The sequence below is a fragment of the Austrofundulus limnaeus genome, unplaced genomic scaffold, assembly GCF_001266775.1.
Source record: "Austrofundulus limnaeus strain Quisiro unplaced genomic scaffold, Austrofundulus_limnaeus-1.0 Scaffold140, whole genome shotgun sequence".
NCBI lineage: Eukaryota > Metazoa > Chordata > Actinopteri > Cyprinodontiformes > Rivulidae > Austrofundulus > Austrofundulus limnaeus.
The window spans coordinates 301,566-325,080 of NW_013952542.1; the positions used below are offsets into that span (position 1 = coordinate 301,566).

A 23,515-nucleotide genomic window follows, 5' to 3' on the forward strand; every position below is an offset into this window, starting at 1 on the left:
AGTGTGTGTGTGTGTGTGTTTGGGGGGGGGGGTGTATTCATAACTAGTTCTATGAACACAAAACAGCAGCTTTTCTACATTCCACAATGACAGAACGGGATGGACACACCTTTGCAAACATTATCAAAAACAGGTTCCTCCACCTCTTTTCTTCTTTAAAAGAAAACCGCAGAGCGTGTTCGCGAGCCAACCTTGGCACCCATCCATTTTTCCATCCGTTCCGTTTTGTTGTCCTCTCACTTGAGAATCCAGTTTGATAACGTGTCACTAACCCAAATTTGACCACAACTGTTGCAACAATAACAACCCACTTTGAGACTCTGAGCAAAAGGTGCACAGAGACACAAGTCGTGCTCTTAATTTCCCTCTAACATGCTGAGGTGTGTATTCTGGTAGCTAAGCTTATGATTGTGGTAAAAAAAAAATGCATGCYATCTTCTAACCCTCTCAACCTATAGGGCACCTTGTTGGTAGGGTTAGACAGTATTGATCCTGTTCATACCGACATATTATCTTTAGATAATACTGCCTATTTGGCATGGTTCCCAACCTGGGGGGCACCAGAGAGCACAAGGCGGGCCATAACCTTGTCTGCTCAGAGGTAGGGAAAATATAAATTTGTTTTTACACATCTTTGGGGAAGGTTGGAAGTAGCGAGGGATTAGGGCAGGGGAGTCAACTCATTTGCACTGAGGGCCACATGAGCGTTATGGTGGCCCTTGAAGGGCCAGTTGTAATGAACTTTGACGTTTCATGTTTAACTTTGACTCATCAGTGTTTTAGCATTTCCTCTTTTAAACACTGGAACTAAAACTAATAAAGTGTTACTTACTGATTAGTTTCTAATGAGTAGCTAGTATGCATTATGGCAGATTTAGTTTATGGTCAATGCTGACTTTAAAGCAGCTTATTTTCAGACATCAATACTGTGCTATCCAACTAATTTGCTCAGTTACTTAAAACCAACAGTTCAGGGGTAGGACAATTGTTATTATCTTTCACCTTTTAAATGTATTTTGTTGCATTTAATCATAAATTTAAAGTTTGCCATTCATATAAGAAACAATTTTCATGTTAAGTAAAAAAATATATTTTTTGGGGTGGGGTGGGGGGGGGAAGTTTCCTTCCCTGGCGGGCCACACGGGAGTCACCTTGAGTTTGACACATGTGGATTAGGGGATGGGCTCAGCTTGGCTTGGATGTACAAAAGGGGGTCATTGAGATAAATAGTTTGGGAACCACTGGTATAGGGTGTTACCGAGTCAGGGTGGAAAGGGGCGGGTTGTGGGTGGGGTATGGTCTGTGGCGTGTTGAGCTACTTTCTCCCGCTCTCGCCRCATCTCCATCGCCACCGAACCTCACTCAACTTTTTGCGTCTTTTTATTTTCTTCTTCCTATCMAGTCACTTTGAGCCTCGGTCAGAAAGGAGGTYAAGAGGTTTATGATTTTTCGGCTCAAGAGGATGAGCCTGATAGAGCTGTTCTTTTTCCATGAGACTTTTGTGTTTCCTTCTGCCTGCTGCATCAAACAGGAAGGTCATGTTCAGAAACCAAAAGTGGAGAATACTATTTATCATAACTTCAGTTTTAATTGGCCCATAACACAATTTAAAARCTAGTGTATCGTTTGAAGGTTCTCCTTTTCACACAAATCGAAACAGTGTCAGAGAAAGCGTTAACTGGCTTTCCAGCTAACTAGGTCATGTGACTTGTCTCCAGAGGGTTAATAYTTTCACCAGTATCGAGGTATACCACAATACCATCATATTGCCCAAGCCTACATGTCAGCCCCTTGTGTCAACATGAAAGCACTTGTTTATTCCCATCTTCAGCGGTGTGACACTCCCCAAATTACACACCAATCCCTTCTCAAGTGGTGTGTAGAAATAACTGAAAACTCCTCCATGACTTTAGCATAATTCATTACTTCAAAGACCTATAGCTTATTACTCAGATATCWCAGTTTGTCTAGCAAACTAAAAGAGATTCATTTCCATCCATATACACCCACAGAAGTCCCTAGAGGCTGGGAAGATTGTGTTTGTTCCAACTTATTACAATAAATATAATTACACTTGGTATTTAATAGTTTTTTTTTCTCTTCTGTACTTGTTTTTTTTTTTTAAACAGGCGCCTTGTCAGTCTGTAATTAGTGATCACTGAGTAGATTCAAAAAACAAGAAAGGCTTGTTTTTGTTGAGCTCTTTGCTTCTCGCAGTTTTGTTTTCCCTTGAGGGGAAGATGCCTCGCACGATTTTCACCAAACTTGACTTCAGACAGTGTTAACCATATCCATCACAACCTACARGATTTGCTATTAATAAATGTAGACGTGGCCGTGGAGAGGATGAGACGGTAAATCCTGTGGGTGTTAGGGATGTCTTTTGTTTTGTTCATCCTGAACAGAGCAGAGACTCAGGAGGCATCCCTAAGTGTTCAAAGGCCTTTGTCTCGGTGCTTTGATACGTATTACCCTCAGCAGAGGTGAAACCGACCGAGAGGGCTGGAATTTTGAAGATGCAGAAAATGTGCCTTAAGGTTGACTCAACTTTTTTTTTTCCTGCTTGTATTTTAACCGCACAAAAGAAACAAATGAGTTTAATACAATGTTTTCATGTGACCAAACTGTGTGGGCGTGTGCCAAATAGGTCRGATGCAAACAACAACTACAGTCAAGTGTTCAGTATGGTGTAAAAGTTGTAACACTTACGCATAACAGGTTTCACATGGATTTTTTTATATGGTATCATTAAAATGTACCACACCTCCATAACTGAATATGTGGTTCACATGGTAATTCATGTTTTTTATAAAAATATTAATAAACTTATTATGGAGTCCAACCGGTGACATTAGATAAGAAAAAAATATTGCATGGCCACGCATTAAGTAACCCTTGTCTGTGAGATAAAATGTGGCCACAAGATCATTTCGAGCAGCCTTCTTTTATTGTATTATGAGATGACAATGAACGCCCTAGGTGTGTATTAGAAAATGTATTTTTATGTGTTTGTGATTGTAACATAACTCCGTCTGTTTATGTAGTGAAGGCTCAATGTGAGAGACAAGCCTGTTTTAAGTGCTGAGCTTAAAAAAGAAAGAAAATRAAGCTTTTTGGACGTAGACAACTCCAGTCGTCAGCTGTGCCTTATAACTACAACATATAATGCTAAGAATGAATTCATGCCTAACCTCAAGTAACTAAAATATGTTGTTATTTCCTGTATTTGTCCCCCATTAACACTTAACATCTTTTTGTATTTTGCGTTTCATATGCAAAACTAGAAAAACATACAGGACATAGGTTTACTGGAGCAACAACACAACAAAGTCTGCTGAAACTTGTGTTTTGCAAGTGTTCTATATTAATACCCATGATGGACATGATGGTTTATATCCCGGAGCCAGGAGCTGAGGGGTTCCAGAAACAGCCGTCTAGACAATGTGATAGAGCACGAGCAGGTGCTCTTTATAAACACACCCATTAGAGATTGGAACTGGCGCTTGTTTGAAGAACGTTCGAACTYGAAGGCCAGGTGTTTATCCGTCATTGATTTCCTCTCTGTCCATTACAGCCCAACGGCAGGACCAACAGTTGTCAGTAACCACCATTACAGGAAATCTATACCTAATATCTTTCTCGTCCGTTGCTCATTTTAAAATCTTCATGGGTTGGTGAAGAGAAGGGATTTCATGTAGACTGTTCTTTTGCTTTTGCTCATATTACGTTTTTTATCCCAGGATAGTTAGTCCTTCGATACCAGAATTTTTGGATGCAAGCGAGATATCACCAAACTGTTTGCACCCACTGAAACTGGAGCTGAAAAAAATTGTAGATTCCAACCTTATTACTGTAATGTTGCAAAGACCACATCTTAYATAGGAGCTGTACAGGGCCTGACAGCAGTGCACCCAGCATTAGCAACATTAAAGTGAAACACATATTAAAGATGTAGAGATAGCCAGAGTCTAAGCAGGCCCTGAAGCCATTCTGGGCTGTGATGAAACAATGACCCAGGAGCAGCCAAATATAGTTGAGCTGCGTCTCCCAGGAAAGCATCTCCATTTGGGCCGCAATGGCAAGTGTGACCCTCATCTTGGAGCTCCTCACCTCCTTCTAATTATATCAGGCTGCTGCCCAAGATAATGCAGAGTGGGTGTGTGCGTGTGTGAGAAAGAGACAGAATCTGTAGTGATTCACGATCACTAAAATGTGTCTTTTTAAAAGTGACAATCACTCCATTTAATTAAAATTCTGCCAGTATTTATAGCGAAGATTTGAACTACAATCATCTTATTTTGAGAAACTAAGGAGGTAGAACCGTTTTGCACTCAAAGTATGTGTTGGGGATCACACTCAGCTACTACTGCATCTAATTTTATCTCGGTACCTTTTAATGTGACTGAATGACAGCCATTTTTGTGTTGGCTAAAGTCGACTGTGGAATTGGGTTTTCTCCAAAAAACAGATTCCGGCTATCGGTAGTTTCAATACAATTCATTCAGTGGTTCATGAGATATTTTGCTAACACATCGTTGACTAATGCCAATGTTTTAAGCACAGATCTAGAAAAAGTGTATCTCCTAATAGTAAATGATCGTACAAGAACATACTATGATTACTTTTGGAGTTGGTGGCTCACAAAAGCTTTCGCTAACAGCCTCACAAACTCGACTGATAATGAATCWATATGCTTTGGCAAGGAGGAGGATTAAAATCTTTGTGTAATTCCTGGTCTGTTGGCTCAAAAGCTAAAGGTCAAAGAAGGAAAAACACATCAAAGTTTTCTTTAAAAAGAATCCATGAACAAACCTACAGATTTTACTTGTAAATTTATCAGCCATTCACCCTCCATTCCCCACCCGAAAAAGGCTTTGCACTAGATTCTGATGCATGGATTTAATTAAGAAGCTGCGCAATAAACGTTAAAAATGTATGATTAGAAATGGCCAYGCGCTAATTTTTTTTCCATCTTCTTCTTTTGTACCTTAGCTCCTCCCCAATAAATCGACCAAAACAATGTTTAGGCGCTGTTCAAGTAAGTAAAGATGTTTTTATATCCTTCGTCTAATGGAGAAACAGCGTTATGATGGTTGGCCGTTGATGCAAAAAGGGAAGGCACCGGGGGAGTGGCTCCTGTAGGCAAGCCTGTGAAATCCTTCATTTTTGCTYCGGCACCAGCGTTCTCATCATCAGACTTGCAAGATTTAAACAGGGCTTTGAGGAGCTTGAGAAGAATAACTAGTCGGTAGTCTGCTTAAAGAATGTTGAGGTAAACAGGGTTTAATTAGGAAGGCTGGAGCAATCTGGAACAGATGTTGAGCAGGAGGAATCATGCTGCGATTCTCTTTGGTTTGAGTCGCAGTCAGGCTGAAAAAATAAGGGTATTCCAGAGAGGAAGAAACAACTAATTGGTTGAAACAACTCCATCGCGTGCACACACACACACACACATACACACACACTGAAGTAGTTGTTTCTTTCTCTCTAATTTTGTTTAGATTTCCCARTGTGTGAAATATTCACCTCTTATACAACCAAAACAAAGCCACCACACTTTAAAACAAAGCAAAACAAAGAGAAGAAGGAAAGCAAACATACATTTTTTTCATAAGGCAAAGCAAAAAACATCATTGTTTCCATGTGTTGAACTAAAACACAATCTGGAATTGGTAAAAAACAAACATCTGAATTATGTTTTTGTTAATTTTCATTCAGAGTGTGAGCTAAATAAAGAAACTGTGTTAGCGACATTTTTTTTCATTTTATTATACCATTGGTGCCCTATCAAAAAGGAACAAAATTTTTGATAAATTAGAGAAAGTTTTAAATTTAAAGGAATTTTAAGGTGAACATCAAAACTCTACTAAAAAAGAAAGAAGATGCAAGACTTAGGTCTAACACAACACAAAACAATATGACACAATAGCAGATGGAAATCGACCAGCTAACGAACATAAACTAAAACYATTTCATTTAAGGGTTACAGGAGTGGTGCTCATGTTGAGCTCAGATCTGCATGCATGTCCATCTTWGTGGTAAAAACGCTCGTGTCAACAGTTTTTAAAAAAAAACTGGGGCAGGAATCCCCATCTATGCCCTCCCCAGCTAAGTGACAGCTCAACAGCTTAAAACTCCCTGATTAGATCTCAAAGCACCCCCCGCTCCCACCTCGGTGTCAACTTGCCACTAAAACCACATGAAACTGTCCTCTGACGAGCAGTGGCTGAACGCAGATCAGCAGCTACCAATGTGGCAGTCAATGCAGCATTTTGGGAATGTAACAAAAGCACACAAACCTAAGGCGAGTTTTATGGATCTTAAGCCTTAAATAACCACGTGCGCTAAGCTTGGAGAAACAGAGGATGGGGGGATGAGAGGAGGAGTGAGGGGGGTGGGGAGTGTGAGAAAAAAGAGAGAAAGAGAAACACATGAAACGAGGTGGAGGAGGGTATGTTGCTGAGAGAATGGAGTGTTAAAACAGAGATGATGAGAAGCTGAGAGAGACAGAGGGAAAAAAAGCRAGCTTTGAGGGGCAGATGAGGATGACAGCAATCTGTGGGAGGGAGAAAGAGAGAAGAAGAAGAAGAAGAAGAAAAAAAATCAGGCATTCTTGACAGAAGCAACATGGCAGGATCACACAGCTATTTTTCATTCACAGTCCTCTGCATTCGCACACGATTTCAAAAMGGTACCCAGGCCCCGAGGAAACCTTCCAGCAAATGTTGTTTGCCAATTTTTCAAGCCTGTCACTCCCGTTCCCTGTATCAGCTCGTGCCGCACGAAACGGGCCTCCTCCTGATGCAATTGTTGTCATCGCGCCCGTGCAAGGTAAACACGTGAGGCGGCGATGTCCATTACCCCCATGATGCATCGCTCTCGGATCACACTGTAAGGTGACAAACATAAATTGCGGGAAAGGCAACGCCTGCGTTTTGACACCATATCTACAAGACAATCACATGAATGCTGGGGAAATATAAGTTGTACAAATAATACTGCCCGTCACTTCCACCGTGACGGTTTGAAGTTGAACTGGTTTCTTGGCAATCTCTGGCAATTTTCTCCTCTGTCCTTCTCAGTCTGGAGCTCCTTTCTGTCTCTTTTGGATGATGATAAAAACATCTCTGACTCTGACAGGGTCTCACCTTCGGAGACATACATGAAAAATCAGACCCGACCACCGCAGGCAGGCAGGGAAAGTAATAACAACTAACACCTGAACGCAGAGGCGGAGCTAGACTTTTGAAGACCAAGGTATTTTTTACGGGGGCACACACAAATAAAGCAAAGCCCTCTGGATTTGAAAATTCAAGATAGCCACCACAACAATCTTTAAAAGGCTATAATTTAGCCATGTTAGAACCTACTGAGACAAATTTGTTAAGAATGATTGCATGCTGATTACCGATGCTAATCCCTAATTAAGCTAACCATTAATGCTAATGTTTATTTTACAAAGGACTATAATTCAGCAATTTTCTGAACATACACAGTTGAAAATTTAAATAGTAAAGTAGTATCAGACAACAACCTTAAACTAAATCTAAATGCAAATACAAAACCCAAGATACCCACCCACTTGTTATTTCTTTGGGGAAGGTAACTGACACTGGCCACCCCACTAGCTCCACCCCTGACTCAAAGATGCAAAAACCCACCTGCCTGCAAGCCTTTTTTTGTCCTTTGCTTTCAGAAGCACAAACCATTCACTGCCCACAGTGCTCATTATGAGATCTGACACAAAGTCTGCAGAGACACTGAAGCTAGTAATCGAACAGAAACCCCAATGTGTTCCTAAAGGCAGCCTGCGCCGTCTTTTTAAGATCGAGAGTTGGTGTGAGTATTGTATTTAGAGAATCTTCCTCAGATTTCAAATATATTCACGAGAAAAGAAAGTACTTTCTACAGCATTTCAATATGCAAATTTGCATGTGTGCAAGCAATTCAGCCACAACTTCCAATCAAACACATTCATGTCACCACACAGGCGAAGTCCCACTTTATTTGGCTGCATGTGTACTGAGAGTCATTAATGTGAAGAGTTGCTGCTAGACGCTGTTTGTGTTGGTTCTGCACACACGCCTGGGCTCAAGCACACAAACATGGCACCTCTTGCAATTCTCTCCAATCGTTCCAGCTTCTGGTTTCAGAGCTGTGGGCTAATGAGTTTCCTGCAAACCTAAAAACCTAAACCTTTTCTTTTTTTTCTTTTTTTTTTTACCTTCCAGGCACACACTTTAGGTCATTCCGTTAGTATGGGTATTCAACATTCTTCCCTTTTTTGATCCTTGACACCGGTTCTTTTAATCTACCTCAATAAATTCATTGCTATTCAGTCGTCATTCTCGAAGATATGAGATGAAATGCAGACTTGTTTCATCTGTCTTTAAGATTCATGGCTGTTTTATACTCTGGGGATGRTTGAAAACACTATATTTGAACATGGCGCATCCATGACAGTGTTGACCTTCCAAGGAAAAAAAGGGGGCATGGTAATGTGATTGAAACATTTTAACAGCTTTTGTTTAGACGCGTAATGCTCATGCTCACCTCTTTGTTCAAAACGGATGGTGCAAAATTGGGTTTTTAGACCAGATCCAATTCATGCTTTGCAGCTTCCAAACACTGAATAAGATGTCAAAAAAAAGGTTAACCAGCAAGGAGACTGCTTTTAAGTATTTCCAAAATACTAGCCTTCAGTTAAATAGAAAACAACATTGTGCAACCACTGATCATTTTTTTTTGCTTTTTATTATGATTCCACAAATCAAAGCTTGAAAGGGGAAAAGAGCAAAGTTGAATCTGAACACACTACAAAACTGTTGGAATTACATCCTTTAGAGAGTAAGTTCTATAGTAGATATGTTTGGCCATAAAGCCCAAGGCCATTTTGCTAATAAAAAAAATTAATAAATAAAAATAGAATATCATTGTAAACACACCWTACTATCTGTCAGGAAAAGTGGTGGTGGGCTAATAATAAGGGGCTTTTTTGCATTCGCAGGACCTGGGCAAGACAAGAATGKGCAACTGGCAGGCTGTGAGTGACTTCCGTTTGGCCCACCAATGAGGCACACAAAGCAGCTCTTAGAATTGAAGAGCTTCTTTGGGACCAGCGCAAAGCTCTCTTAAGGTCCTGCCACAGCATTTAAGAGAGCTGTGCGTAAACAAATGTCTGCAAACCTTCCCAACTGAATAAACGTTGACAACAACAGTGGGACTAATAGGGTCAAGCAGACCATAAAAGTGCCCGAAGAACTTTGTCAMAAGGGTAAGATGAACCCACTGTGGTAAATCAAGGTTCTGCCAATTAAGTGTYAAGGAGCATTCATCTAATAAATACCCCCAAATGGCCAGATGGCTTTATCAAGACAGTTCCCATTCTTAATTCAACTTTGTGCCAATGCTGTTATGTTAGGGACAATGTCACTCCTGAACTCAGCACTGGCTCTAAAGTCTCCCAAGTAGTGGGTAAAAGCAAAGCAGGAGAAATTCTTAAAAGAAAACTTCRGCCATAAAGTCATGGGAGATGTTGCAGTCAAGCTATATGTGAATGTGATGGAGGTATATTGCCATAGTAACAATGGATAGCCCACCAAGGATCCCTGAGCAAACACAAGCATACGCTTTTAAAGAGCAGCTGAGGACCTTAGCTGGTGTGTCTCCGTGTTCAAACAAAACCAGTCTGGCGTGGATAACGGTGGCATTTTAAACATAAATTACAAGGTCTCCGATTGTCATGTCATGTTCCTGATTCACTGGGAGAAGAGGCTGCCACGGCAAAAGAATAGCTTTATTCAAAGAGAATCAAAAGAGTACACACACACACACACACATTAACGTGCTCACACACACAGGAACGTAAATCTTTCAAATGTGCCGAGGAAGGCAAAGGAGGCAAGAGYGGTTATGCATGTTAAACACATTTGCTTAGACATCAAACGATAGCCCGCAATTGGCTTCACGGGGGGAAAGTCATCTGTGCTACTCAAACATTTTCAGCAGCCGGCGCCGGATTCTGATGGCGATTAAGCAAAGTAACCGGCAGTCCAGCTGGGAATCCCCTCCCCTCCCAACACCACCCTGCAAAAACACTCGTAAAAGTGTCACCCATATGTGGAACACTTTGCCGCCTGTCAGAGTCCCACTGAGCTCTCCTCACGTCACCAGTTCATAAGAGCTCTTCACTACGTTATAGGCTTCCTTTATGCGCTCATGTTGTCAGCACTTTGCCGCCTTCCGCTGAAGACTGTTATTAATATATCATTACAGGCAGATTAAAAGTGACGAAACTGACATTAATTGAAGCTTATTAAGCCAAGCCTGGCGTTTGGAATGAAGCTGAGGTAAAAAAGAAGCCGAGTCATGTTTAAGCGGTTTTGTTTACCATTATTCTAATCATTTTACCACCCCCAGACATGTCAATTTGATTGATACCCTTGCCTCTCCCCCAATCCCAGACCTCATCAAGCTGGCAGCAAGAAACAACAAACCTAACAACATTCCCTATTTTCCTTCTCGCCTCTGTGGCCCCATCTTCCGCACCACACCACACCTAAGGCACTTCTCACCACTGAATCCACTCTCTAATTTACAGTTGACTATTTTGTCCCAAGCACCGGAGCACCTCAGAGTAAATGAACCGTGTCAAAAAACCTGTTCTTTTTTATTCGTCGGTCTCGATTACAAAACTCTTAAAAATTGCAAAACCCACAGCTCAGAAACGGTTATTATTCAAGAGTTCAAAATCAAACTGGCCACCAGTTCTTCGCCGATGGCCAATGGTTTGATTGACCGTTTGTAGTTATTACGGAGAACACTGTTGCCGTTAGGCGAGATGGGAGAAATAAGTAGGAGGACTTCATCTCCCAAGCTCGTGTGAGAAAGGAGCAAAAGGTGAAACTTAAGCTAGATAATAAACAGCCCATAGGGCAAGGTGCCGCGGATCAATACACGAGACCATATTAAATGTCTGAAGCTCCTCAATCCACAGAAGAATTTGTCTGGTTAAAGCCAGCATTTTTAGCTGTGGACAGTTTATATAACAGTTTCCAACAGTGCTGGGTGATGGGAATATGCAACATATAATCTGCTGCCAGACTAYACATACATACATCACTATTTACTCTGGCGTCATAATGTACACTCAACTACAGATTTAATCTTGCGTGTAGCAATTTCTGTTTAGTCTGAGAAAAATGCCTGGGCTACAGTTACTCGATTTGCAGACCAGGCTTCTTCTTTATATCTGCATCTTTATGTAATACATTTTCACAACACGTTACAGTGGGTAATTTAGTAATCCTTAAACAGTGGTTCTGCAACCCTATTTAGAGTATTTAGATATTTAGAAATAGGTCAGGTTTTTTGAAGTGAGGTTCTGTAGAAAGCCTGTTTGAGGTGACTCAGTTTGGAGAAGCAAAGTTTTAACTCAAGACAGCCAGTAGGAGTGTGACAAAGATTAACGGAGATGGCTGTCTTCGTGACAAAACAACTTTTGATMCCACAAATTGCAAAATATTTTGTGTTAACATTGTTTTATTGACCTCTACATTGCCTTCAGTTGTCCTTTACACCAGTGGCTCCCAAACTCTTTTCCTCAACCTCACCGCCCTCTTACTTCCAAACCAAGCTTAAGCACCATTAATCCCTCTCTACTCCCCACCTCTCCCAAACACACATTCAGCCTYTTTATCAGCGTAAACAAATAAARTGAATAGTTACAAATTGAATGTGTAAAGGGAAAGAAATGGTACGAAACCTACTATTTAAATAAATATTTCCATAAACTCCGAGCAGACAAGTTTAAACCCCCCACCCTCCAAGGTTGGAAATTACCCTTTTACACAGTTAATCTGGCAATAATTAAAAGTTAAATCCCAACATATAGGAGTGAATAAAGGTCCTCAATTATAGGTTCAGTCTTTGCCGAATCATGAAGGAAAAGATAAAAATCCACAAAAATAACAACATTTCGATAAGTTGGCAATATTCAAAAATAAATTTCTGCATTTACTTTTTTATGCAGTATTGCTGGATGCAGCAAACTAARACAGTGCAGGAGATAGGAGAAAAGCAAATTGAAAAATTTGAATTGGGGGGTAAAAAAGGGAAAAAGAAAACAGCTGGACTTCATATTTCATTTGATTTGATAGCAGCCACCTTGCGAGGCCCGTCGTAACTCCAGCTGCCCTGTGACCTTCATTCTTCAGCAGGCAGGCAGATCCTTCCCGGCTCTGACAAGATTTATCGTGACTGGCTAATAGCCTGCCCTCTGCCAGGTAAGGCTGCATCGATACGGAGGCCTTCTGCTGCCCCTCTGCCAGTGCTTTGCTAATGAATATTTCTGCCCTTTTTTTTCTTCGCTCACATCCACAGTTTAAAACAGGTCGTGTACGAACACAACCGTGTCTGAGTCACTCAGTGATGGGCAAAGATGCTCAAAATTGGGAGTCAAGCGAAGGCATGTCATTTGTGCTTGACGTTTGTGCGAATTTTTTAACAGARTAAAGTCTCGCTCGAGCCTCCGAGCTCTATCTGCCTCGGTACGCATGTGTGAGGAGTGGATCTGTAATAAACCAGACACACAGACAAATATAATGAACTGCATTCCTTGGGTAAACACAAACACACACACACACACACACACACACACACGATCGCGCACACACAGGATATTGAAACCCTCTCAGGCATGTCGCCGCTCGTGTGCCTGGCGCGCTGCATGATGGAGAGGCTGAACTGCGTGCCCCCCCTCTACCCGCCCCCCACCCCCACTGTTTGCTCTTGTCTCAAGCCCTCACAGGATACACAAACGCGCGCACGCACACACACACACCCACACACACTCGTACTGTACACCCACACATTTCATCACACCCAGCCACATGTGCATCGACACTGCGAGCGCGCCCGCTGAGAACACAAACCTTTGCACACACACGCACACACTCTCACACACACACACACACGCACGCGTCCCCCCAGGCTTTGATGGATCGTCGGTGAGTGCTCTACCTCCTGTTTCATACACATATAATCTCATTTGGGGGGGGGGGGATGTGCACATGGTAGGAGCCGCACCAAAACGGGACTAATAGAAGCAGTCAAGCTGTCCTTTTCCTTCCACTTCCCAAGTCAAGTCACATCTATTATTGTCTGCTGCTTATGTCTGAGTGTTGCCTGTTCATAAAAAGCCATATGATTGGGGGGGGGGGGGGMAAACTTGGACTATTATATTTGTTGCAAACTATTTTTACTTTGCCAAATTCAGGCAACCGCTTTTACTCCAATTTAATATTTGGGCAGATTTGATACAAAAGAGCACAGAAGAATAGGAAAGTAAGGACTGAACAAGTGCTGAATGGAGACACATCCTGGCTGGTCCATTTATCAAGTTATTTCCTTGAGAGTAAAATACATAACCCTTCTGACATTTACCTTGTCTTGACCCTCAGAAATCTTCACAAAAAAGTCATAGTGGGGGGCGGGGGGCGGACACAGAGTGAAGATGTGAGTTCAGAGATATCTGTGTCACATTTGAAACAAATTTCTTGAAAAATAAATCTACAGTATAAGTTTGCCCTATACGGGCAAAAAAGGGGAAATTTTGTATATTGTACATACAATCTTTACAACTTGAAATGTATGAAAGCGCAAAAGCCTTACTAAAAAAATGTTTTTTTTTCAACAACTGATAGAGATTTAAAAATGGCCACTTTTGGGGGGGAATAATAATGCACCTGGCTTTTATGGCTTCACAAGGCCACATGTGACAACAGGGCTGATGCTGGGGGAGGGGAAAAAGGGTTTAAATCGTTGATTTATAACTTGGGGGGGGGCACAGACCCCGCTGGCAGCTCCCTTGACACCCGGGACCTGTCCGAGTGACGCYGACAGTAAGTGATACATCTGATGCATCACCGCCGTGCTTCAACTTGTCAGAGGGGTAGGGCGGATAAAAAGCACACAGATCCAGATTCCCTTGCCACCTGCTTGGATTAACATCAAGAAAACAAATGGCCTGTGACCTTTACAGCCAAACAGGACCAAAAAAGGGGAAAAAAACATGTCAATTTATTTGACTTTGCCAGACACGATTGCTATTTTGATGAGCTGCAACGTCAGTAAAAACAACACTATTATTTTTCCTATTAGTGTCGCAAACAACAAATCTTACGTTTGATCCGTGTGGTGATCCAGCTCCTCCACAGAGAACTATTCCCCAGGGTTGAGCAGCAGTGGAGCTAAGTGATGTTCTCATTTAGTGGATTCTGGCTCCGAGAGTCGATACAAGAGGACAGCTATGGAGAAAACAACCCCGGCTAGCATGGCGTATCATAAACCTTGGGAGCCCTGTAAAAGTCAATTTACTGTTCAAACTCCTTCTAACAATTGCCGTGAAAAACAAGTCCACCGTTTCAGGCGAGTGTGAGGCGATTGATAGCGCCTCAGGAAAAAAGGCAAATCTGCAAATATGAATCGGCTTTATCCTAGTTGAGCCCTATCTAATGTGATCGCTGCMGAGTATGAAATGAAATTCCATTTTCGATGACACCAAATTGAAAAAAAGCACTGAGAAGAAGGTGGCATCCTCAACACTGCCACTTACAATCAGCGGCGTGGAGCGCAATCAAGGTGGCGTGCGGCTTAAATATCTCGTCTTGTTCCTTCCTCACTTCCCCTCTGTTCCCCTCCCCCCATCTTATCATGACAAGTGTTGAGTCTTCTTCAGCTTCTTCAGTCATGAGTGTTTATTTGCATGTGACTGAGCTCARCTGACACGCGTTAGTGGAAAGATGGAAAAACAAAAAGATTAAAAGACAAAAAAAAAAAGCCATACTGTTCTTGTTTTTTGCCTTTAGGTAAAGAGTGAAAAAAGCCTCAGTATTAAAACATTATGCAGAGTAATATTGCAGACACTATGGCAAAGCAGCTATGGCAATCTCTTTGCAGTTTTCCCCACCATTTCTGCCTGCGTATCAGGTATGTCTAATCCTYAGATTAGTAATTGCCTCGGAGCAAATGCATTCAAATCACCCAAACAAAATTATACCAGAAAATGCTGCCCGCTGCAATTTCATGAGTATTACTGTGCTCTCTTACTCCTTCCATTTTCCTTTTCGGAACGTAAACAACAAAAAAGCCCGAGCAGCCACAGATTGAATTAAGCCGTAATAGATCCAAAACAATTTTGATAACATTAGCCACAGTCAGCAGGACCAAGGACAAACGCTGAAATTAATGTGGCAATAAACAAACCAGCTCACTGCATATCGCCTTATTTCTCACTAAAGGCCTTACAGATGGTTCTTCTTGAATTTTTTTCTTGTTTTCACCCTATCCTGAGTTTTAGGGACGATTTTCTCTGATGACAAAAAAAGGCCCATGTCATTGACCGATGCTTCCCTTGGGTCTTTTATGACCTTACTAAGCTAAAAGTGTGACTTACTTTCAAACTGGTTTCATAGCTTAAACCCTCAGAGAGCCCTTAGAGGGAGTTTGGTACTGTTACATTTGTGTTTTGTCAATTTAATTATGCACAAATAGCTTTTGTTTAAAACAGAGTGTCCCATAAGGGCCAATTTCAGCTGGGCCACTTGTGGCTTTTTTTTTATAGGTGTTTAGGCAGCTACATTTCTTAGCTTGAAGCAAATGAGCCCATAGGCAAAGCGCTACATTTCCATATTGGTTTCCTGATCTGCCTGGAACCTCAAGGGCAGTCACATCCGATGTTTTGGCTACAAACACCACCTTGGTGACCTCCATTTGCATGATGATATTGTTTGTCCTGTATGAGCGTGGCGGGGCGAGTAGGTGGGGGCTTTGCCCTTTGCAAATTAGATGCTTCGCAGCCATATTTGGCTCGAGCAGGAGAGCTACAGCGTGGGACTCGAGAAACAGCTGGTCAAAGCAATAGGGGTGGTGGTAGGGGGAGCACTGGGAGCTGAGTTAAGGACAAAGTCCTGCTCGTCTTGCTGCATCAGCCCAGAGGCAAGAAAACCTGGTTTAAGTGGGTGGATCAGGCCTTCCGTCCGCCCTGAGGGGCTATGCTGCAAGAGTACAGAACCCAAGCCTCTGTGGCTCACCGCTGATTAAAAGTGATCCACCTGGGCACAAGGAGTGCTTTGAAGTGCATTGATAGAACAACAAGCTGATGGGCTCTGCTAATTCGATGGCTAAGTGATTTCATTTCTCCCCACATTACGGTTGGACTGTGTGTTATTTTCTGGCTCTAGCCTGAACAGGAGCTACTGCCAAAAGTAATAAAGTTAAGTGCTTTGTTAAGAGAAAACACTACTCATCATCCTTTGAATGGAACTGGCATGCAAGGAGGAAATAGATGGAAAAAAAACCTGGATAAACATGGTCAGAACAGGAAAAATTACCAAGAACACAAGCCGAAAAGGTGAAATGTGGCTCTCAGCAGCTGCTAGGTGACACCCTGGCGTCTTCCCCAAACTTAGCTCAGCTTAATGACTGTTTAAATGTCTGATGGGCTAAAAAAGAAAGGTTCGCCTCACTGATAAACTCCCCCAGTTGCCTGGTTACCTGCCCGAGCAGGTTGCCTGTGCAGATATTGTCAGATTAGGTGGGCGAGGAGGGAGAAAGACGGAACCCGATACCTCAAGAGATTACTGTCAATGCTCGAGCCCTATTCACCGTTTCCCTCCACCGCCACTCCGTCCTCGCTCTATTTTTCCACCAAAACCTCAAGTCCTGAAACAGTAGGGGCCATTCTCTCCACCACTAACAGGGCCGTCTTTCTTGCGCCTGTCTCTATCTCCTCCCACACACCCGCTGAAGAATAGTCCGTATCATTACTTTCCGTATATCATGCACATCAAACAGGATGAGCAGCATTCTGGGACAAATGTTAGAAAATTGTATGCACTAAGTTAAGAAAACATGGTTAAATCAAATATGAATGCTAAAAAAAACAGTTTTCTGTTTTCTTCGTTTTGTCACTGACACTTATTTTCAATAATAATTAAAAAAAGCCCAGAGGCATGCGCGCCCTTGACTGTTTTATGATGTATTTAGCTAAAGTGGCCCTTAGCAGACAACGGAATATTTTTAGATGCAGTGTTCCTAAAATCAAGAGCATGACCACTTCACTGCCTAATCTAATAAAGAGGTGGCTTTTTAATGCCATAATTGGAGCACATGAGCAAACACCTTCTCTTCAATTAGATCTCATTTGTAGACATTAAGCTCCGCCCTTCCCATCCCTGTAGACTGTAGCAACAGCCAATGTTCGCCCATGGGGTAAGAAAAGGTAATCGGAATACCTGCTTGCTATTGTATCTTAAATGCCAAACCAGCTCCGCCGCATAGTAAACACAGATGATGTTACCTTGTAGATGCTTTGACATTCTATTGATATTTAAGATTTCAAACTTGAATGGGGGGGGGGGGGGTAGAAAAAAATCCTTTGATATGTTTCCAAACTGACTTTAGTACAGCCCATAAGGGCTTCCGCAGCATCAAYGTGGAGAATAAATAAATAAATTATATAAGCGGAGCATAGTGACACACAATACATGCTGCTGCTGCTACCGCGGCAGCAAATAGAGTGCCCTTTTAATTATGCAGGAGACATCCGAAAGCAACAGCACTCCTCACACTCTGGGAAGCAGTTCAGTGAATACACAATATTAGAGGCTGTAACCGACAGAGCAAGATGGGGGGGTGAGAGAGCAAGAAGGGAGGGCAGTAAAAAAAAGGGGGACTGAAACGATTTGAGAGAGGGAAAAGAGAGGAGAGGGGTTAGATACAGATGAGAATGACGATTAAAAAAAGAAACTACTGCCAGAAAAAGAAAAGAAATGCAAGGAGAGTGCCGTTGTAAAGGGTGCCATGCGGCAGAGGCTGAAAAAAATTGGGAGGAAAAATAAAGGCAACAAACACTATTTGGAGGCCTTACTGAATATGAATGTCCAAAGGAGGGTTTGAGCAGAAAAATCAATAATGCGCATCTAATGTAAAATAAAAAAATAAAAAAATAAAAAAATAAAGGAACAATATTCAAAGGAGGGAGAAAAGGAGAGAATGGCAAAAACGGGGGCTAAGTGAGCAGGAAACACTCCTGAATTCTAAAAGAGTAGTGCTGGAACCAAGTAAAAGAAAGATCAATAATTCATTAGAGTGTAATGTACCTGGATATTGTTCTTTTTCCTAAGAAAGGAAAATCGGCTTGTTTCATCAAGTTTTAACTTTATTCCTCCGTGTTGTCGCACCTAACAGGGAAAAATACTGCCACGATAATATTTACAGACTGTGCTATAAGGAGGTTGCATTTCTTGTATTTTTGATTTCAAATCAAATGCCTTGCAAACTGGAAGAAAAAAAATAGTTCCTGAGAAGAAAATAAAAGGATTAAATAGAGAACAAAAWTAAGACTAACTGGAGGGTGGAGGAAAAGCAGATGGCAAGCATTTGCAGAAAAGCAAAAAAGATAAAGGAGCAGAAGACACTGAGGTGCACTATGGGAGGTGATATAAAAAAGCCCAGTTTACACTGCTGGGTCAATGAGATGATGCAGAACTGTAAGCAAAGAAAAATGTTAATGTGACCTTCTGGGTGGACAAGTGTTCCTATGCGCACAGACAGAACAACTGACTCACAAATCAATGCCAAGACACATCGAGGATGCAAACTTTTTTTTTTTTAGCATTTGTTTCCTTTTTTTCCCTTCAACAATCTACAAGAAGAAAAGGCACAGACAGAGGGCAGGTCAGGGCTTGACACGATTATGGGTGGGGCGGGGGGCGGGGGGGGGGTAGTGTTGCAGACCCCTGCCACACTCCCTTTTGGGATAAAATAACTGCAAACCAAATCCTGATGTGAGCTGTCTACAACACCCTGACACGTACTCGCAAGGGTCAGCAGCTGTGACACCCTTGACAGAAAAGTAAGCTTCAACATGCTGTGATGAAAGTAAAAGAAAACTTGGACATGTTTGGTCAAGTGGCAACAGTATCCCCCACAAAATCTGATCTGAACCTCTCCTTCTTTTCAATATTACATGTGAATGGCACTCCAAACCAAAACAGATCAATACCCACTAACTTGACACACATTAGCACCATAAAGGCAACACGACTACTGAGACTGGCACTGTCAGAAAGCATTATGGTGGAAAGAACACTAAGAGGAGGAAGCAGAAGACATTTAAGAGTGGTGGAGGGAAAAACAAAAAGACATTGAGATGCGTTTTCTTACCTGTTTGTTGTATTTGTTGATGGTTTGAGTGCTGTACTCGGAGCAATGATCAGATCCAAGGGAAATGTTATCTCCGGTGCCAACAAATGTATTGGCAGGAGGCAGGTCCTGAACTGCCTGGTGCTTTTTTCCAGCTGTTGGTGACTGTGGATGAAGCTGAACAGTGGGAAGCGGTGAACTGGACTTGTAGTGCCGTGCCAGGTCCGGGCTGCCCGGCCCACCATTGACCGAACGATAACGGCCCATGCCGGGACTGTCCGAAAGCTTCTCGTTGACGCCGTCGTACCGCTGCCCGTTGGGTTTGGAGGCCTCCACTGTGACAATACTGCTGTAGAGAGGYTGTTTGGACTTTTGCTTCTTCTTATCTTTTTTGGGTTTCTTAGATTTGTCGTGCTGCTGTGGTGTGAAGAAATCTTCATGATCCTTCTTGCCAGCCTCATAGCCATTCTTATTTTTGGGGCGGCAATAACGTGCCATGACAACGACAAGAATTATGAGAATGACGGTCATAATGCCTGAAACTACTCCAATCACGATGCTTAAACGTTGTTTGCTTAAATCGTAGTTGGGGTCACCTGCAATGTTGGTGTTAAGAGATGTGCTCAAGCTTTTAGCCACCTGGGCCTCCACAATGGATGAGTTGAAGATAGTTTCATTAACGTAGACATGAACCAGTGTGGTGGTGCTCTGTGAAGGCTGTCCACTGTCATTCACCTGGACCACAAGTCTGTGGAGGCCATAGTGTTTCTGCTCCAGCTTTGCCATTAGTGAAATAACACCAGTGCCCCCGTCAATTTCAAAAAGCTTAAAGGGGTTGCCCCCAATGATGCTGTAGTTCAGGTCTGCGTTAATGCCAGTGTCCGAATCAGAGGCTACAACAGCCCGAACAACTGTTCTAATGCCACTGGAAGGAGGAAGCAGCGTGAAAGAGTTGTTTATTGGGAAGGTGACCGTTGGCGCATTGTCATTTTCATCCATGACGAAGAGTGAAACTGTAGCTGTGGCAGACCTGGGCGGGTCACCACCATCCACGGCTTTAACACGAAACGTGTACGTGGTTTTCTGCTCTCGGTCAAACGACAAGGTGGAAAAAATAGTTCCAGTCTCATTCTCAATAGAAAAGATCTCCTCTTCTTCTTCAATGAAAAGACCCATTTCTGCGTTCTTGTCTTTATCTGCATCAATCACCGTAACCATGCCGACTGGGCTGTTTGGATCAAGATTTTCTTTTACATAGAAGGTGAATACGTCCTGCATGAACTTCGGGTCATTGTCATTCTTATCGGCCACGAGTACGACCACAGTCGCAGAACCCTGAAGGGTGTTTATGCCCTTATCTTTAGCTATCACTTTAAATTCATAGCGCTCTGTTTGCTCTCTATCCAGGATGGTGTTTACCCTGATGTCTCCACTGTCTGCATCAATAGAAAAAATCCCATTTACTGATGAATCTAGGGAATAAGCTATTTCTGCATTTTTCCCACTGTCTGCATCAGCAGCTGTCACTCTTGTCACCCTTTCACCAGGAGCATTGTTTTCAGGGAAGGACACCTCTACTACATTCTGACTGAAGATGGGAGGGTTGTCATTAGTGTCGCCCACTTTCACAATAAGAGAGTTATTACTTGCCAGACTAGGACTTCCAGAGTCCACAGCAACTATGACCACATTGTATTCCTGTGTGGCCTCGTAGTCCAGCGGTGCAGACGTGTGGAGGAAATACTTCTTTTTGTTTTGTTCACCCTCCATCTCACTMGCAGGTTTGAGCTGAAAGGGCACGTCCCCTACCACTGTGCAGGTCACTATGCCGTTTTCMCCCTGGTCTCGGTCCGACACCTGAACTAAGGCGATGGGTGTGTCCACCACCACATCCTCAGCAACATTAGCCACCCCGTCTTTTAGRAAAATGCGCCCAATTTTTCGGATTTCAATGGCAGGGACGTTGTCATTCTCGTCCTTRATGTTTAACACCACTGTGGCCTTGTCCATTTTGGGCGGCTGACCTCGGTCACGGGCCATTACCGTGAACCTCAGTTGGCTCACTTCTTCACGGTCAATGCGGTGCAACACACTCAGCCACCCGGTGCTCTCATCCAACCTCAGCAGCCTTCTTACAGACTCTGTGGCCGCTCCGAACACATATTCGATTTGACCATTAACCCCCACGTCTGCATCCGTCGCTTTCAGCTGCAGGATGGGGGCGCCGGGGGAGCTGTTTTCAGGCAGGTCAGCTTCATACACACTTTTCTCAAACCGAGGGCTGTTGTCATTCACATCAGTGATCATCACTCTCAAAATGGCCTGAGAAGAGCGAGGGGGATCTCCTCCATCTCTCACGCGCAACGTGAGCTCATAGGAGTCTCTCTGCTCTCTGTCCAGGGCCCCCTTAATGATGAGTTGGGGCTGCTTCTCCCCGTCAGTGGTGTCAGCAACTTGCAGCTCAAACACACTGCTCCTGCTCGCCCCATCCTCAAATCGCCTCTTGCCGGAGTACGAATCCCCAGAAGACCCCATGCGCCTTGAGTTCTCCCCATTGTCCTGAATGAGCTCGTATCTCTCTATTCCATTCCTGCCAAAATCTCTGTCTGTGGCTGTGGGCAGCAGATAAAGGGTTCCAATGGGTCTGTTCTCCTCCACAGACAGAGTCAGCACAGGGGAAGGGAAAGACGGAGTGTTGTCGTTTATGTCTAATATGATGACTTTCCCCTCAAAGAGGTCGACCCAGCTCTGAGCCGGTCCGATGACAGACACCTCAAAATCTATAAAGCACTCGTTTTCATCAAAGATCATTTGGCACTGTTGCAGTTTCTCACGGTCTATGCGCCTCTCGTTGGTGCTCAGCTCACCTGTGATGTTGTCTATCTTGAAGAATTCCGAGCCAGACTCTAGGGTGAACGTCACTTCCCCGGACCCGGCCACTATGCCCAGGTCGGCGGCAACGTTGCCCACCCTGACATCGGCGGGTCCCTCCTCAGCCAGGCGGTACAGCAGCACTTGCTTGGCAGCAGGCTGATGCACGAGCAGCTGCAAAATGAGCATGCAATAGTAAAAATAGTCCACTGCAGTAGTAGTAGTCCTCATTGTTCACCCTTTGGGGGAGGAGGGGGAGAAAAAAAACAGGCAAAAAGAAGTCCAAAAAATTAATAGGAAGTGTTGATTTGGGAGAAAAATGTCATTAAGAGCCTTCGCTTCGGGATGTGTGAGACTTCATTCTCCGGATGAAGTCTTCCTCTGGTTTCTGCTGCAGTGAAAAGCAGCAAGTGCAGCGGGGCTTTCCTCTCTCCTTTCCTCTCCTCTCCTCCTCTCCTTTAGCACTGAGTGTTAGTTTCTCAAAGCTTCATTTCAAAAATAGTAATAAAATAAAAACATAAGGCAACACGCAGAGAAGTTCTGTGCGCTCCGGACCATCTCAGCGTCTGAGCGCTTTAAAAAGTCTTATTATAGTCCGATCAGCGGAAGATAAAAGTGCGTTCAATTCATGCTTCTGGAATCATTTACTCACAGTTTGGGGGATTTTCTTTAAATCTAAAGGGCGAGGCTGCACACTAATCCTCAGTCCGGTGGAACGTCCACAGATGTGAGAGAACAACTCTTTTTTTCTTTCTTTCTTTTACGCGGTGATGAGAGCCGCTGCGCAGGAGAGCTCCCTCAGCACACGACCTGTCCGCTTTTCCTCTTCTTCCCTTTTTTCCAAGTCACTTGCAACAAGCAGAACAGTCTGGTTTTAAACGAGCCACAACTCCGTTTGCAACCCAGGAGGTTGAAAAGCATTAAGGAAAAAAAAATAAGGCTGTGTTGAAAGGAAACAATAAAAACTAAATCCGACGCTGTGTTCTTTTTTCCTTCTTCTCTTCTTTTTAGGAGAGGTTGGATGTGTCCAGCGTGTTCAGCGCGCGCCTCTCTCACCTGCAGACGCACCGCATGTGTTGGCAGCCCCTATCTGCAGCACGGAGAGAGGGATTCACAAATGATATTGCAGTCTCTCTCTCTCTCTCTCTCTCTCTCTCTCTCTCTCTCTCTCTCTCTCTCTCTCGGGTGCGCACGTAAACAGGGTCGAACTTGGTCACGCAGATTGCCTGGGTTCAGACATTATTATTATTAATTAATTGTTTTGTAATTATGACCAAATAAAATAAAAAGGGAGACAAAAAGGACGGATAATGTTTGTTTTTTCTTGGACTTTTTGCACTTTCACTTCATATCATTCATTTAACCATTTTGGATCTTTGTTTAATCAGTCACACACACACACACACACACGACTAATGGACGTTTATTAACACACATG

At 43.0% G+C, this 23,515-nt stretch overlaps 1 protein-coding gene across 7 annotated transcripts in view; it reads right to left on the reverse strand.

The window, feature by feature from the left end:
* The window catches only part of pcdh7b (protocadherin 7b), a 144,563-nt gene extending 121,333 nt beyond the window's left edge, over positions 1-23,230 (reverse strand). For 5 of the 7 annotated variants that reach the window (XM_014016170.1, XM_014016169.1, XM_014016168.1 and 2 more), the window contains exon 1: positions 19,228-23,229. In XM_014016170.1, coding sequence (XP_013871624.1) covers positions 19,228-22,308 — 3,081 coding nt within the window. In that variant the 5' untranslated portion in view covers positions 22,309-23,229. Of the gene's footprint in view, positions 1-19,227 lie in introns of all 7 variants that reach the window. The other 2 variants (XM_014016171.1, XM_014016173.1) reach the window with 1 other exon arrangement.
* Between the last annotated feature and the right edge of the window lie 285 nt (positions 23,231-23,515).